The sequence below is a fragment of the Lathamus discolor genome, chromosome 1 (genome assembly GCF_037157495.1).
Source record: "Lathamus discolor isolate bLatDis1 chromosome 1, bLatDis1.hap1, whole genome shotgun sequence".
Taxonomy (NCBI): domain Eukaryota; kingdom Metazoa; phylum Chordata; class Aves; order Psittaciformes; family Psittacidae; genus Lathamus; species Lathamus discolor.
The window spans coordinates 75,014,648-75,031,536 of record NC_088884.1 but is presented as its reverse complement, the minus strand read 5'-3'; the positions used below and the strand labels follow the sequence as shown (position 1 = coordinate 75,031,536).

The window sequence follows — 16,889 nt, the reverse complement described above, 5'->3', positions numbered from 1 at the left end:
GGAAGAAATTCTTCAGTATGAACGTGCTGAGGCACTGGCACAGGCTGCCCAGAGAAGCTGTGGCTGCCCCATCCCTGGCAGTGCTTAAGGCCAGGTTGGAGGGGGCTTTGAGCAACCTGGTCTAGTGGAAGGTGTCCCTGCCTGTGGCAGGGAGGTTGGATGACCTTTAAGGTCTCTTCTAACCCAAACCATTCTACCCAAACCATGATTCTGTGGTCTTTTCCCCAATTAATAAAAATATTCTTTCTTGCAAGTTTGTATTTTCCATGTATCTTTCTTTACTACTCATACTGAAATCTTGATCCCCCTCCATCACAAAAGAATTATTCAAACAAATGGCAAAGCAAATGCTAAATTGTTTCAAGACAGTTTTCATTAGCTTTTATTTATCAAGAATTCACTGTTGAGAACTTGCAAAAGAATAATATGAAAACAAAAATCAATGTTTACAAATATGTGAAGGGTAGGTGTCAGGATGATGGAGCTAGGCTTTTTTCAGTGATATCCAGTGATAGGACAAGGGGCAATGGGTGTAAACTGGAGCATAGGAAGTTCCACGTTAACATCAGGAAGAACTTCTTTACTGTAAGAGTGACAGAGCACTGGAACAGGTTGCCCAGGGGGGTTGTGGAGTCTCCTACACTGGAGATATTCAAGGCCCGCCTGGACAAGTTCCTGTGTGATGTACTGTAGGTTACCCTGCTCTTGCAGGGGGGTTGGACTAGATGATCTTTTTAGGTCCCTTCCAACCCTTGGGATTCTGTGATTCTGTGAAAAATACTGGCATATACTAAACGAAATACTGTTTAAAACAACTCAAACTTTTTCCCATCTTTGAAATGCCTACCTCTTCCTCGGCTCTATGAAGACAGTAGGCACACTGCCTCCAGGGTCCAAGATCTTGTCAATCTGCATCTGTGCCTTGCGATATATTCTGTGCTGTTCTTTGGAGTCCACCACCACCACGTCATCCACCACTGGAAATTCATAGTGCCCTTTGCGCTTGGCGCGAAGACGAATCTTATTGCGGTGGTGTTCAATCTCAGATTTATGCCTCAGGGCTGTTTGTATCTTAAAGAAGGAATGGGGGTGGGGAAAGAGTAGTTTTTGCAACAGAACTTTTTGCTGCTCTTCTGTAAACCTTTTTTTCCTCAGATCCTTGGCTGCCCCTACCTTCCTCCTTCCCCTCTCTCCCCCAAATCTCTGAAGGATGAAAGCAAGTCACACAACTCACAAACACTTTCTTTCTTGGACATTTTGCAGTATTTTCATTGTCTCCCCAGGGAGATGTACTATTAACCACGATACGATTGCCAGAACAGCAGGTGTATTTAGAGAGAGGTGGCAGTTTGTTAACAAAACACCAAAAACTCCTGCTGTCTGCCAGAAGTGACACTGCTCTGAAAAAATCAGTAAAAGCTGTATCTACATTTGCTTGTCAGAAAGAGATAGTTAACAAAACACCAAAAACTCCTGCTGTCTGCCAGAAGTGACACTGCTCTGAAAAAATCAGTAAAAGCTGTATCTACATTTGCTTGTCAGAAAGAGATACATTTGATCAAGTGTTGAAATCTGTCACCCATTCCTTTTAATGACCTTCATCACGTAAGCAGCAAGAACTTACAGATCTGAGCTCATAACTCAGGGCTTCTGCTGAGCATGACAGGCCAACATAAGCTATGCAGAAATGTAGCAGCAATACGAGGGTCCAAATCCCTAGGTGAACCAGCGTTATCAGCTCAACATCTTGCAGGCAGAGTTTTCATGCCTCTCTCCCAGTTTTTTCTTAAATTCCCTGAGGAGTATGTCATCATGTGGGGAAAGCTATCATAACAGCAGCACTGGCCCAACACTCACAGAAATCATGCTTATCAACGGAAAACACTTGGGCACCAGATCAGGTAGCAACAACTGCTCTGCCTGTGCTGGATTAGTTTCTGAGCACATCTGCATCAGCAAATTAAAAACCAAGTAACATTTGAGTTTTGTGTATTCCCTCATGAAAATCCTGAAAAATTATTAGAAGGACACAAGCCAGATTTACTGTTTACATTGATAATTAGAACTACGTCTTCTGCCCATAAACTGGATTTCTGTTTTGTAGTTCCCTTTGCCTGTATATACTAGATATACACATTTACCTTTCTTCTGTAAGGTACTCAGAAACTTCTTAACACAGTGAAGTTAAAGGTTTCAGTAAATCTTCCACTCTGAATTACGAGAAGATGCCATCTTACACCCAGTACAAGGTACTGTCAGGCAGGGTACGATATGGTTTCACAGCACATTACCATCTCTCTTGATGCCCCAGGCATGCTCATATTCTGGTGACAGTAACATGAGCCTCAGAGAAAGCAGGAAGTTTCTGTGTATTTACTGTCAGATAAACACATCAGAAGTTGGAAGCAGGGCATGTGCTGCAAATTCACACCCCAGAATATGAAGGTAACGTGTTTGTATATCCACATCCTGAGCTGCTGAAAAGTCAGAAGAATAGTGTAGAATGAAACCCAAGGTGGGCCAGATGTTCCAATACTCATACATTAACACAACTCTCGTAAGTCATGTCCTGCTGACTAGCAAAAGGATGGCAACACAAGGTATCCTGACCATTAAATTAGCTCCTCTCTCTGTGTTTAAGTTTTGATTTAGGTATCTCTTAAAGACAGGTCAGATTACCTCTCTGGACAGAAACAGGATTATTCCTGTAACTTGTCGAAACTCAACTCCTTAGGAACTCCTAATAAGAAGAAATGGGATACTTTTCACTTCCCACTTGGTTGGGCATACAGTCCTCCACAAACATTCAAAGCACTGCAAAAATACCTCTTTATTAATTTTGTTGGTCTCTGCTACTCGATCAGAAAGCACCGAGTTCTGAACCGGAGGTGCTGCCATCGGTTGCATAGCAATCAGCTGGATCTTGCTTGGCACCCGTCTGCTGGCATCTGAGGAACGAGACATCCTATCCACGTGTTCAAAGATAGAGGCTGATGAGTGCTGCTCATTTCCACTGCTGGTCTGAGGAGGTCCTAAATCACCAGAACAAATACAGAGTAAAGGAGTGCTGCCAGGGTTATCTCAGTCAAACATTAAGCTCTACAGATGCTATACTACAAGACTATGCCATGTTTTCCATCTGTGTTTAATTTGCTCTATAGGCCTTCCAGCTGATTCACATTTAATGCACAACAAGTTTACCCAGTGGTTTGCAAATTATAAACATTTTTCCATTATATTTCCAGAAGGGGAGCTGTCATTCTTCATTTCTGTAAATCAAGCTCTTGGCATTTGCAAACCACCAAAATCTCAATCTACTTTTCTCTATAAAAAGCTGTTCAAGTACATACTGCTAATGGTTCCTCTTATCGGTACTTAAGGAGATGCAAATTCCTCAAATGGAGGTTCAAAGAGCAATGACAGATGTCTCACTGCAAAATGCACTTCTTGAGTGACAGGAGTGATATATGAACTAAACAAAAATACCATTAGAAACCCACACAAAACACAAAGAATTCTGCAGACATTTTATCGATTAAAGCTTTTAAAGCAGTTTTCTTCGGTATGACAGGATAAACTGTTAATATATAGCAATGAGCAAGCTGCACAAATATTGCCATGTTGTAATTTGTTGAAGAGGTTAAATCAACCCCAACACAACCAGCAAAAGATCTTACGGAAACCAATACAAGTGAAAGTCGTGGCCCTAGTTCTGCCAAGAGTTAATCGCTTCAACAGAAATGGGTCATCTGAATCATGACTTGAAATCTGTAGGATCAAGGATCACCCCTGTGGTTTGCGGTTAAGCACATTAAGATTTTCAGTTTGTTTGTATGTTTTCAATAGGCCTACAACAGGAACCATTATGTGGATTAGGCTTGCAAAAACTACAGAAGACTTGCAAAATAATCTTTTGCCTTGTCCACATGGTAATGCCACAAATTATTAAACTGCTTTTCACCATGAAATACAAGCAGTAAGAAATTAAGATTTGTGACTCTTCATATGGAGGAACACAACAGTGTAGAGGGACATAGTTCTGTGTCCTTGCACAGACTTCTAATAATGGACTGTGGTTCTCAGATTTAAATCAGAAGGAGAATCTGATTTGATTCCGATACAGATTAACTGTTGATGAACCTGACCCAACTCCAACAGACAAGAAGGAAAACAGCCACTGCTCTGATCAATTTGCAACCTGTGCTGGTAATGAAGTACGCAGTTCAGAAGAGGAATCTGCAGAAGATCACTGTAGATGACTTATTCCTTTGCTTCCCTATTCTAGCACAAAAAGGGAGTTGGAGAGGGAAGGCATGGTATAGTTCATTACATTAACAGCTCACTGCTTTTGGGCTGGAAAGCAATCTGGCCACAAGCTAAGCAAAATTTTTATTTTTCATACTTCTCAAATTTGATTAATGCATTTCAAACGTGCACATTTATAAATGGTATGCATCATTTATAAATGTGACTTTCCTGTATGTGTCCTTAAAAAGAAGGTAAACAGTTTCATTCAAGATCTCTGTCCCCCAAACGTTCTGCAAGACACAGAGCCTAAATGAAATATATCCTTCTCTCTTCTGTAGCTATTTATATGATCTTTACCATTTGTCATCTTCACAGCCCCATCTTCATGTATTTTGCGGAAGCATGCAAGCACTGACTCTCACAGTGAGGGGCACAAGATATATTAAGTAGTTAGTGTGAATCCCTCAGAGCAATCCTGTAGTGCAATGGAAGTCTTAACTTCTGCATCCATCTTTCCCATTTTCCCCATGCATCAGTCATTCTTTCCAGCCTTTCCAGCCTAACAGCAGTTCTCAAAACTCAATGACCTCCAACATAAAATTTTAAGGTTATTTTCATATTACTTCATTAGCAAGGTGCAATATATTAAATTACGCTGAGCATTCACTCTAAATCTTAATAATTTCATCCATAACCTTTCCTTTTGTGCACATAAATAAGTGCTTGGCAGAGGCCTCTTAGCTGGAGCAGTTTTTAAACTCATTTTGTAAAACTGTCCAGAAGTCCCATACCCAAAATTTGGTATCTGTCTACTGTAACAACATACGTTACCCTCTTTGGCAGAAAAGATGCACCCACACAAAAAACCCCATAAGCTGCATCTGACCTTTAGATCCAATCTGTGCACATACACTGAATGTGTCTGTAAGTATAAACTAAGATGGAATTATAGTAAAGTATGAAATTCGTGAACTGCACAGTCCCGTACACATACAACAAAAGGAGAAACGATTTCTAACTCAACACACGAATGAGCTCCTTTAGAAGTTCTGACACAGTGAATAAGAAAGGTCTCGTATTTCAAGGTTCTTATGGTATTGTCCATGGTTAGAAAATCTTCCTTATAAAGCAGTCAGATAGCACTATATGAGTTAAATTTTGATCTCAGACTAGACAGTCGAGCCTAAAAAATAATGAAGATGTTTTCTGTCCAAATACTGGACAGAACAAATTTAAACAACTAGTCCGTACAGGTCACATGTCAGGACCAGTGTTCATCACTCTTCCCTGGGTTGAAACTACTAACTGAAGTATCAAGAAAATTAATTGCTCTGCAGGAAGCTATGATTTTGTATGAAAAGCAATACAGCTGGAGATTAAAGAAAGGCTATTGCTTCCTGCACCCTCTTGAAATAAAAACAAGTGACACAGCAACCACAGTGCATAAAGCCTAATACAAAATCAGGTAGTCAATGGGAGTCTTTCACTGGTCCACTGGTATTTGAATCGTGTCAGAGTATGCAGTTTCAGATAAATTTCAGTTTCTTTGTATCCCAGTACATCATGACTCTCATTAGTCACTAGTACAAACGCAACAATGGAAAGCATCATAGCCAGCCTTATATCCATCCTTCTTTACTATTGTAAGATGGAAACTGCTATCAGAGGACAGGGTCTTTAATTTATTACTAGATATGGTATGCATTATTAAGGACAGTGTCAGCTTTCTTCTGCCCATCTTTGCTATGGTTAGAAAATCAGCCCATCCTGATCAGAAAAACACTAGTTCATGAGAAAATACTCACTTTTTTTGCGGGTAGCCTGTGTTTGATTTGGATTTCCAGTAAAGACATTAACTATATCTCTAACTTGTTTATATAAAGCTAGTTTCAGGACCAACAGCTGCCTCAGTTTTGCTTCTTTTGAAGTTTCCCTCAATAATTTGAAAGGACTGGGAGGAAAATTAGAAAAAATGTGCCTAAATTGGATGACTATAATTTGCGTTACTGAGAATTTTTTATACTTCAATAGCTGGAAAGCAATTTTGTGTTTTTTTTTTAGACTCAGAAGACAAATCTTTCTCTCCTTAACATATAATTGTAGCTACCCCAGCACCTCTATTCATATCTGTACTCAGCTATGAGCTCTGGTTACTTACCCACTCTGTTTGCTCCTGACAACATAAAGGAAAAAGAAGAGACAACACAATAATTATTACAAATAATTCAGCTGGAATGGCAACTGGAACAAACAGCAGTAAGATGATTGCATTTACTTGTGAATGAAATGCATGAACTTGGATCAAACTGCCAAGCCTCAGCTGCACAAAAAGGGAGCTGAATCTGCCATTTAACAGAGAGCTCTCTGCAGACAGTGCCTCCAATTTTGAATTCTAAAAATAGACCCCATGATTACCAAGCTAAAGGCACCAAATGCTGAAAAAATAGTGTATCTGATCCAGTAAGGACATGATAGGTAAAAAAGACACATTTTACACAATATGCTTGCTGCCTTTGCCAGATAATTGAGATGCAGCAATACCTAATACTTCTATACAAAAGGAAATGTTAAACCCTACATAAAGTTTTAAGCCAGATAGAAAATGGATTTCCCATGAAAGAAGAAATGGGATAACACTAAATCAGGGCAACAGAATTGAAGTCAGATAGGTTGGTGCAACTCACAAACCATCCCGAGGTGAGCTCTGCCATAACATAATTGTTTTCCTATACATTTACTTGGACATGATTTCTGGTCCTGAGAGCAAACCTAATGCACTTAAAATATATATAGTATCAGTACAGTATCTTTGTAAATTGTGTAAAGTACATACAGCATACACTGCCTGCTGAATTATTGAGAAATATGATTTCCTAGACACATCAGCACATCCTATGCTTTGTTTCTTTACATGTTCATTCCAGAGGAAAGCCTGCTCCAAAACCCTGGCTGTTCCAGGACTAGTCCATATTATGAAAGTTTAAGAATCATATATTATTTAACTTGCTGTTTAGCCACCCAAGAGCTAGCAGGTCGTATCAGCTATCTTACATCGAATTTCTTTGACATAAGCAAAAATTAAGATTGCCTGCTATGATCTGAATTTCACATGCACTGCATTCCTCCATAGTCATCGGTACATCTCAGCTGGTATTTCAGAGTGTGTGGAAAAACACTCAATATACCAAAAAGACTGCTCACACTGTGGTCAGTATTTTCTTCTCAGTTTCTGCTGCCATCAAGGCCATGTGAATTAAGAACAGATGGGGTATCACAAACTCCTTTACCAGATATTGAGTAACAAAATTTTCTCTTTGAAGACTATTGTGATTTAAGGTAAAGATCTGGTAACGAAAACTTCAAGCAAGAAGCAAGCCATCTAAACCCAAAAGGCTCTCAGAAGAAAACACTTATTTTTTTGTGCAGGCACAGTTGACCACACACTTTTAAACCAGAAAAGAATTTAAAAGAATGCTTTTATTAAAAAGTGGAAGTGAGTTTGAAGTGTTTTATCAACTTTTCAATGAGGAAAGAAATATATCTTGGGTACATCCATGACAAATGGTGGCACTTGAACTGGAAGCAAGATGGTTATTTACAAAAATAAAGTCATTGTTATTAATGCATCGGCACTGGATCTTCACCTTTCTAAAGCACAATCATGAAGGCATTTGATGCCTGAATTAGAACTTATTTGTAAAACTTTTACCTCTCTGGTCTCCTTTTTAATCTCACTTTTTTGAAAGTTGCAATTACATACATCTGTGCTGTATCAAATCCTGCTGTGACCTCTACTGCCCATGTAACTGCCTGCAAGATTGCTACCAGGAGAACCATAATTAGGCCTAAATGGAAAGAGGTTTGCCGGGAGGCATGTGGGAGATAAAGGAGGGAAGGTTTGTTCCTGCTAAGCCATTCATTTCAAAAGCTTGCTGGAATGGAAGGAATGTGTAGATCTTCAGTTTCAACAGAAGAAACTGAACCAAAAAGGAGAGGAAGAAAATTTTCCATGACATAAACCAGAAAAAATTAACAGCCAAAGATGAATTTAGAAAAGTTACAGCACCAGAGCAATTCTTCAAGAGAAAAACAGAGTAACAAACCCTTCTTCGCTGCTCTGCGTGGTTTGCCCTCGTTTGCAACTGTTGATGGTCTTGCAGTTTCTTCTCCTGTCTCCCTCCCGCTGGATTGTTCACTTGCGGTGGAGTCAGCATCTGATGGTGAAACCCTGCCACAAACATTAAAAAACAAACAAACCAACACTTAAGTTTGCAAAGGGCACAGTTCTCACACAAAAAGAATCCTGTGCTAAAGTATCTTGTAAAGACTGCTAATGTTTTCCTCTGTTTATAAGTAAGTTTATAATAAATTATCATAGTTAGATATTCATTGCCATAATGCTACTGTTGTTGCATTTGAAAACTGACTGCAAGAGGATACACATGTGATATGAACTAATCCTTCCTTTAAAATACACTTCAAGAAAAAACTGTGTTTGTAAGCAGCAGCTTGCTTTTCAGAAAGGAAGGAATCATTTTAGAAATAAGAAACCCATACAGGTAATTACTCTAATATTCAGACTTGCTAACTTGGTGTTCTCTTGCTAACACTACAAGCCTATGTGATTATTTTCCTGACGAGTTAAATGTGGAACCGCTAAAAAAATGCTATTTGAGGTATTTATCCCATGCAGTCATAAGATTCTTAAAAATACTTGTTACCTGCAAATTACAATCTCAGTGTTCATAGTTTTTGCAGGCAATTGCACAAAAATGCAAAGAAATACCGTGATTTTCCCCAACAGAATACTTCAGATGTAAAATTATCCAGATAGTATAGAAATAACAAAAATATAGGGCATACACTACTGCTCCGCTGACACCAAAGCCTGTCTTTTCATATGGGATCAGCCCGAGTGTCTCTGGTGGCCATTTTGTCATGTGAACATTCATATTCCATCCCTGCAGGGAGTTAATCACTGAAAGCGTGCACTTGTCTGTGCATTAATGCTGTTGAGTGCAAGATTTCCTTGGGCTAGATGGAATATGAACTAGTTACTGAGGCTGTTGGCTTAACACCAACCTGCCTAGAGCACAAAGACTGAGATAACTATACGTAGCCAGACAAGTTCATTGAAAGTTAAACCCACTCCTTGCAGCAGGCAATGCTCTCAATTCAACTCTCTTTTTCCTCCTCCCTGAGCAATGGACCGCTAATTGAACTCTGCATTTCATTCTTTTCTGCAGTACTGTAGTACTAAAAGGTCACATTCTAATTAAGAAAACAAAAACCAAACCAAACCAAACAAAAATAACCAGGGAAAATAGAAGAAATTGTTCTCAATGAGCTTACATATCTACGTTATTGCATCTTTTCCTCTTTCTAAGGCGGAGAGAGTGGGCAGAGCTATCGCCTCCATCACCACTGTTTTGATTCAACAGAGTATAAGGCTGGTGTTCCATTTCCGCATCTGCTATTCACTTTGTTTCATCTCACTGTGCTTTGTATTCCTTCACACTCTTTCATCAGTCTAGCTAAATTATCATTAAATAAACTATAAGAGCATAAACAGTGCTGAGTCAACATCAGTCATTCTTTGTATGTGCTAAGGAATATGCAGTTGCACCTCCTTGACCCAAAACAACAGGTCCAACTCTCAGCTGGAGCCTAGAGATGCTGTGCTCTCTGAACTTGATTATTTTTCTTATTTGTTGTTTTTACAGATTCAGAATATGTACTCACATCACCACTGTATTTCCTGGCATGCACCATACAGTCCTGAATTGCATTGTGATGAACCGAGTATTTCCACACGGATCAGAAAACATCTAAAAACAACCTAAGACACTATGCTATCATTTCACATTTCAACTTCTGCCTCAGGGAGTAAATGTTTAAATCTCAAGCTGACATGTGCACGTCAGCATGCTAGGGAGATGATGGTAACATCTTCATAGTTAGGCCTAAAGGGAAATTTGCTCTTAAGGGATGATGAGGGAGAGGCGTGAAATTCTCTTTCGAAAACATTTTGAAGTATTTGAATTTAGATGCTATTAAAAAAAAAGAAACATCTTTGTTCCAAATTTGATCAATGATTCATTATTGTCTTCAGGGACGGCACTAAATGTTGGCTTCTGAGAATTTTTCCTGCTTCATTTTCTGAATTATTCCAGATGAAATACAGTAACAGCCTCAAGTTTAAATTTCTTTCTTATACTTATGTCCACGTGAATATAGATTCCTTCCCCTCCCCCTAAGTATCTTAGGCCACTTTTGAACTTTTTAGAACAAACAGTGTCCTTCTGATTTATACTTATTTAAGCTACACCCAAATGAGTTAGATAATTTTACTTCCATTATTTTCCATTTTTCCCACTGGTAGTCTACTACTTGCAAGGCCTATAAGCATTTGGAAGACAGGCTAGACATCTGGGAAGGTGGAAACTGACCTTTACAAAGCCTACATAGGGAAGATGAAGTGAGGATCTTTGGACAACTGGGGCTTTAGAGGAAGCACAGAAGGTTAAGCGGAGTAGCAATCTGTACCAGAGAGATCTGCAGCTCATTCAGAACCATCACTGGTTTCTTTCTAAGCTCATTTAACTGTGCCTTTGGTTGTTGTTTCCAGAGTTTTTGTCCTCCCATGCAATAGCACATAGGTAAAAGCACAGAGGAGACAGAGCTGGAGATGAAGGGGTAAAAAAGTACGAGAGGAAGAAGAAAAAGAATTACTGGGAAGTGGAACACAGAACAGCTCAGCAGTGAGGAGCTGTTCGTGACTCATCAAGGCATTCCTCAGGGCTCCATTTTTTTCCCCACCTTTTACCTTCCCACTTACCCTTTTTTAATGCACAGACCTTTCTTTACTGCATAGCTGTTAACAATGCCTATCCAACAAACGCAATCCTTTCCAGCAAGGTACATTCACGTAATTCAATTATCAGAAAAGGTACAAAATCACTGCTGAAAGCTGACACACACTTCTTCATTTGCTCAGCTATAAATTATTGCTTCTTTTCCTGACCTAAGCTGGTTTGCTATGACAGCGACCATATAACCACAAGTAAAAACACTCTTGCATCTTCCCTAAATTTTGGAGATACTGCTTATTTCTGGAAATTCCAACTTATCATACACATAATGATCACTATTAATATTATTGAAACACACTGCTATTTGTCAATGGTTTTTGTTTGGTTTTAACCATCTGTTGCCTTAGTAGCTAGAGATCAGAATAAAGAGAATGCATCAGGAAACACACTTGGTGTTTCCACTAAACAAGCAGTTACTGGACTCCAGCCAACCTAGTAATGTCTTAAGCACCCCTCTTCACTAGGCATGTTGCCTTTAAGAGAAAATGGACACAGAATTCTCACAACCTTGTACTAATGGGTAGTGAGGTATAACTCTGACAGCTCACCAGCAAACACAAGTCCCAGAGCTCTGGAACATTTTTTTCCATTGAAATTGCCCTAAAAATACAGTAATCATCAGCCATTAAGAAACTGTCATCTATTACATCTATTACAATTTGTGAACTGACCTCCCTCTGTGTCGAGCAGTCTTTGATGGCTTTGAGGAAGTCTTGGATTTGGGGCTGGGCACATCTCCATTTTCAGATGGGGTAGTATCCTTAATAGGTCCTGGTAAAGGAGCTGGCTCATGGATAATCAAGACATCATCTTTATTGTGCTGGCCCAGATGCTGCTTAGCAAAATCAAAGCCTTTCACACTGGGGGCTTGTAGCTGTGAGAGGAGAACAGACAAAAAACAGGAACCAGGAGTGACAATGAGTACACAAAGGCTTTGGCTAAGATCTGCAAACAATGACCACTAAGAGGATGGTGAGGCTATGGTAATCTCAGTAATGAACATGAGAACTACAGAGAAAATCAAAATAACATCATACCCCCCCCCCTCCCGCCCATTTCGGTCATCTTACTTCAGCATATGATACATAGTTTAAAACTCCAAATCAGCAAATCCGCTTAAAAAAAAAACAGCCTTCTGCTGCTGCTACATCTCTTTCCAGCTATTTCTTCAGACTTAATCATTGTGTAAGGAGCTTTTTGTTTACTTGCGGATGCAAGGCTGTAGACGCCTGCGCATTACGACAGCCAGGTCACCTTTCTATTTCTTTCAGTCAAAACGAGTGAAGTGAGTTTAAATAATTTCCATAATGTTACTGCTGATCTTCCTCATTTTGAGCTCACCAAATCTGCAGGAGTCTGGGAGTGTTTCTACAAGCACCTAATTTGTATAATGAAAGAAACATTCTATAGACCAGAGTGATACTGAGGCCTGGCAGTGACTTTTCTGCCAGCAGAGATACCTCCAGAAAAGAACAAAAACCTAGCTCTTAGGAATTTCACACTGAATAGACAGAAAAATTTATTAAAGGCTTTGGAGTTTAGAGAAATTAGATATTTATCCTAGAGATCTTATTAAAGGATGATAGATTCAATGGGCATCTTGCTTTAGAAAGACGCAGATGTGAGCCTTTCATTACCGTAACTGTACTTATAAAAAGATAATCTCACCTTGTCAGTGACTTGATTCAGACTTGATTTCACCAAGCCTCCAAGTTTCAAGCTTTCCTGCTGATTTTTGGGGGGGTTGGAGTAATAAAGAAATTCTGAAGAACTAATTAAGAGAAAGTTTTTCTTCAATCCCGCTCAATTCTATGTAGTTTGAAAGTTGAAAGTAGAAAGAAATGTTGACAGTTCCAGTTTGCACAGTGCATGCACACATATCCACTGCACAGCACATGTACAAAACCCTCTGTGTGTTCCTAGAGTTGATTTCTGCAAAGTGAATCATGTGCTGGAGTACATTTATGGGTGCGTCAGGTTCCAGATGTTTAAATGAACCCCCTTTCATAAAGCTTGGCATGCCAACATAGCTAACTACAAACAGACTCGTCTGATACCATGCCAAAGATAAGCTTGCCTAAGGAATATTCTGAAACAATCTCTTCAAAATATTTTCTCAGTAAGCAAACATTTTCCAAATGGTTCTTTGACAGGATGTCGCAGTACAGCAAACTGCCTGTTTAGACCAGTAGATGGCAATAAAAGCTCTCTTGTAAAATCCAGCAACTACGAATGGTTGAGATTTTGGAGCTCATTTCTCACAAAACAAGTAAGCTTATTATTTGAACAGATCTGGATGTTTTCCACTATACTCCATTTTTCTTGGGCCTTACAACAGAGCCTTCACTTCAGCATGATGGGTGACTCAGTTATTGAATTTATGTAAATGGCTGCAGCCACTGATGAAAAAAGGCACTGTTGAGCTAGACCAGGTCAAAGTGTAGCTGTTCTCTGAGTGATAGCCACCTAGTGAACTCTTCCTGAAACCTCCCTCCTCTTCAGTTGAAACACTGTCTTTGGGATCTTGCTGAAACCACCCCAAAGCTCCTTGTCTTTTTCCTTTTTCTCTCTTGTCTTTTTTACTTCTGAGGAAGAACTTTTCACTTCCACCGTCAGATCTATCATGCCAGCTTGCAACACTGATTACTGAAACTCCTCTTAGTTACCCCACCTCCTCCTCTGATGCTTTTGACATTATTTCTAGTCTCTTGGAAGATGTTCCTGCTTATGACATTCTTCCTTTGAAGCCCTTCAGTGCTTTCCCTTCTTCTACCCCTTTCATACTCCACCCTCATGCCTATACAGCCCTGCTGCTGATCCCTGATGATCACTTCCTCTATTTCACTATCTTGCCCTTCATTGCCTCCAGTCGCCTTTATTCCTGAGATGATGGGTCTCCACCATGTGCTGGGCACAACTCCTTCACAAAAGAATAAGTAAATAAATACATAGGTGGTGCACTACCCTTTCCTAAGCACTCCTGGCTTGACCTGCAAAGCTACTACTGCTTTCTCAATACTGTGACAGGTAGGGTGGGGAAGGACAACTGAACAGACAAACATTCTAGTAATATTAGATTTTCTAGTATGGTTTCATTAAGATTGCTGCATGTCTGAAGCATGCATTTCAGCATCACTTCAAGTTAATTCTAGCATACTGTGTTTGTAAACCCTCCAGGGAGCAAAGCAATATGCAAAACCCATTCATTTTTTATCTTTTAAACTCTGAATAACCTTATTCCTAGCTGCAGTCTAGCATAACCTTTTGTCTAAGCACAGTTACGGAAACATGTATTTATGTATACATGTACATATACCACAGCATATGTATGCACAAATGTTTATCTGCAGATAGACCACACAGAAGCAGAATTAAAAAACTGTTAGCATTGCAAAGACAACCACTCACACATTAAGAAACGGCACAGTTAAAACTATCTGAACAATCACAACTGGATCCTCTCATACATATGCATTGCTACAGTCTTGAGTTACAAAATCCTAAAATCAATTTAGGATTCAATAGGAGCCCTCTTGCTTTGTCCCACCCTGCTGGATCCTTGGCATAATCTGAGCCTTCTGTTATTAAGTCAAAGCTGGGTAGAATATCAGAATTTATTTGCTGAACCAGGATACTCATCTCATTTCACTCAGAAGCTGTCAAACATGTAGTGAAAGGATGGCATGTAAGAAGAGAAAGGATGTATTCTTTTATGCACATCTGCAGCAAGGGCGGCAGAGACTCTGCCAATGGATTTTATGGACACTTGCTGGCAACACAGGATGGGCAAGTCTTGGGCATCGCTTCAAGAAACTCTCACCCCAGGTACCACAGAACCTGTGACTCTATTATCCTGAAGTTGTAGTCAGGTAAACTCCTCATTTAGTCTTACCTCTTCCTAACCAGACAGAACCAGTCTCTCTATCCTGACCTCTTACCCTTCCCTCCCTCTGCATGTCAGCTGCCAGTTCCAGTTTACACTATCCAAGAACCTGAGGCTCATTGCTCCTTATTTCTTCACCTGCCCTCATAGCAACCTCTGTACACAGTAACAAAGAAAAAAAAAGTCTCAGCTTTTCAGTGACAGCTCCACAAAGCTTGTATGCACAGAACAAGTGTAATCCTATGAGAATTTAACAGGGAAACCTCTACCTAGTCTCTGTAGATCCCATGCAAATATTTCCCCAAAGGTTTAAAACCAAGTCAGAAATGGGCGAAACATAACAGAACAGAACAGGCGAAAATGTTTCCCTCACACAAAACAACCTTCTGGTCCTGTTTCCTTTCCTTCCCCACCTTCCATCCCCAAAGGCTGAGCGTATGCACTAGACCTTCGCCAAAACTGTACTAAAAAATTTGGATAGAGCACTAGTCTTCTTATAGCCTTGTTCTCTGAATGATAAAGCTCTTCATGTTAACAAAGATTCAGGATGAAACTGAGAGGTTGAATGAAAAACTTCAAACTGAACAATTCAGGTCTTGCAGAGTTTTGTACAGCTAAACAACATTTCCACGTACCTCCTGCTAAAAAAGCTGAAGGTGGCACTACCATCTGTAGCTGATATACGAAGACTACAGGAGACTGTATTCATGTGTATATGCATGTTTGTGCATATGAATGAAAAACATGTCAAAAATATGTGAAAATATGTATGTAAAACATAATACCTGACAATATGAGAAGATAGTTCTCAATGAAAATATTGAGAAAATGACTTACTGAAAATAATACTCTCTATTTGAGAAAGAGAAATGCCAGTATGATTACTACTGCAGAAACAACACTGACAGAATCCCACTTCTTAAAGAAAAACCTACAGTTGTGATAACTCACCTCTTAGATCATGGCAACATTATGACTGAGAACTGATATGAACCAAAATCTACATTTTCATGAAAAAATTCTGAAGGATACTGAAACACAACTATGCTTTCTGTAAGACATGATGGTCACATCACTGAGACTCAGTGGAATGAACAAAGGGTTGTTCCAGCTGGGTCTCCTTCATTTTCTTATGAATTTCTGTGTGCCACCTGCTGCATTCTTTCTTTTCTTTATATGAAGTTATATAGTGTAACGGATTGGATGACCTCTGCTCATCCTAGGACAAGTAGTCAGAACTGCATGTGTGGATCAGTCATCTGCTACTCATAAATTAACCACCACCAAGGAAACAATACAATCTCTTTAAGAGCACATTTGTGCTGATACCACTACCTGTTCAGGAGCTGAGCCTCTTTTTATCAGCCTCAAGTGCCTTTACCTAAGATTGCACAAAAACAGTATTTGCAAAGATTTCTTATTTTAAATTAAAGTTGTTAGAGAAGGTTTTCATTTATCTTCACATATTTGTGAAAGGGAAAAGATAAACTACTCTGAAGCTTACCACGAAAATGAACACGTCTAAACTACTGCATTTCTAAGGCATTATATTATTATACAAATGCAGAACCTGCTGAAATCTAAGAGGAAGATGATTTCAAATTGGCAAGTCAAGACAGTGCTTTAATTCTATTGTTACATACTGAATGGGGGAAAAAAAAAGGCATTTGAAGCTCAATTTGCAGAACTGAGCCAAGACTTATTCCATGAAAGCAGCTCATAGCTTCATCACTCTTCAAGTGGCAGAAACGGTTGCCAGTATATTGTTCTGCTAGATGCAGAGAAATACCAGGTACGTCGTCAATCTGTTTTCTCAAGAAAGCAAATACCACACACACAGGTCAGTGAATAGTATCAGCTGAAAGCAGGAGAAATACTTTTTTAAA

The 16,889-nt window shown here is 39.4% G+C and overlaps 1 protein-coding gene across 3 annotated transcripts in view; it reads right to left on the bottom strand.

The window, feature by feature from the left end:
- KIAA1549 (KIAA1549 ortholog) overlaps positions 1 to 16,889 on the bottom strand; it is a 146,635-nt gene that overhangs the window by 16,385 nt on the left and 113,361 nt on the right. For all 3 annotated transcript variants that reach the window (XM_065680740.1, XM_065680748.1, XM_065680758.1), the window contains exons 11-14: positions 11,792 to 11,994; positions 8,352 to 8,476; positions 2,827 to 3,032; positions 848 to 1,071 (exon numbers count right to left, since the gene is read on the bottom strand). In XM_065680740.1, the coding sequence (XP_065536812.1) occupies positions 848 to 1,071; positions 2,827 to 3,032; positions 8,352 to 8,476; positions 11,792 to 11,994 (758 nt within the window). The remainder of the gene's footprint in view (positions 1 to 847; positions 1,072 to 2,826; positions 3,033 to 8,351; positions 8,477 to 11,791; positions 11,995 to 16,889) is intronic.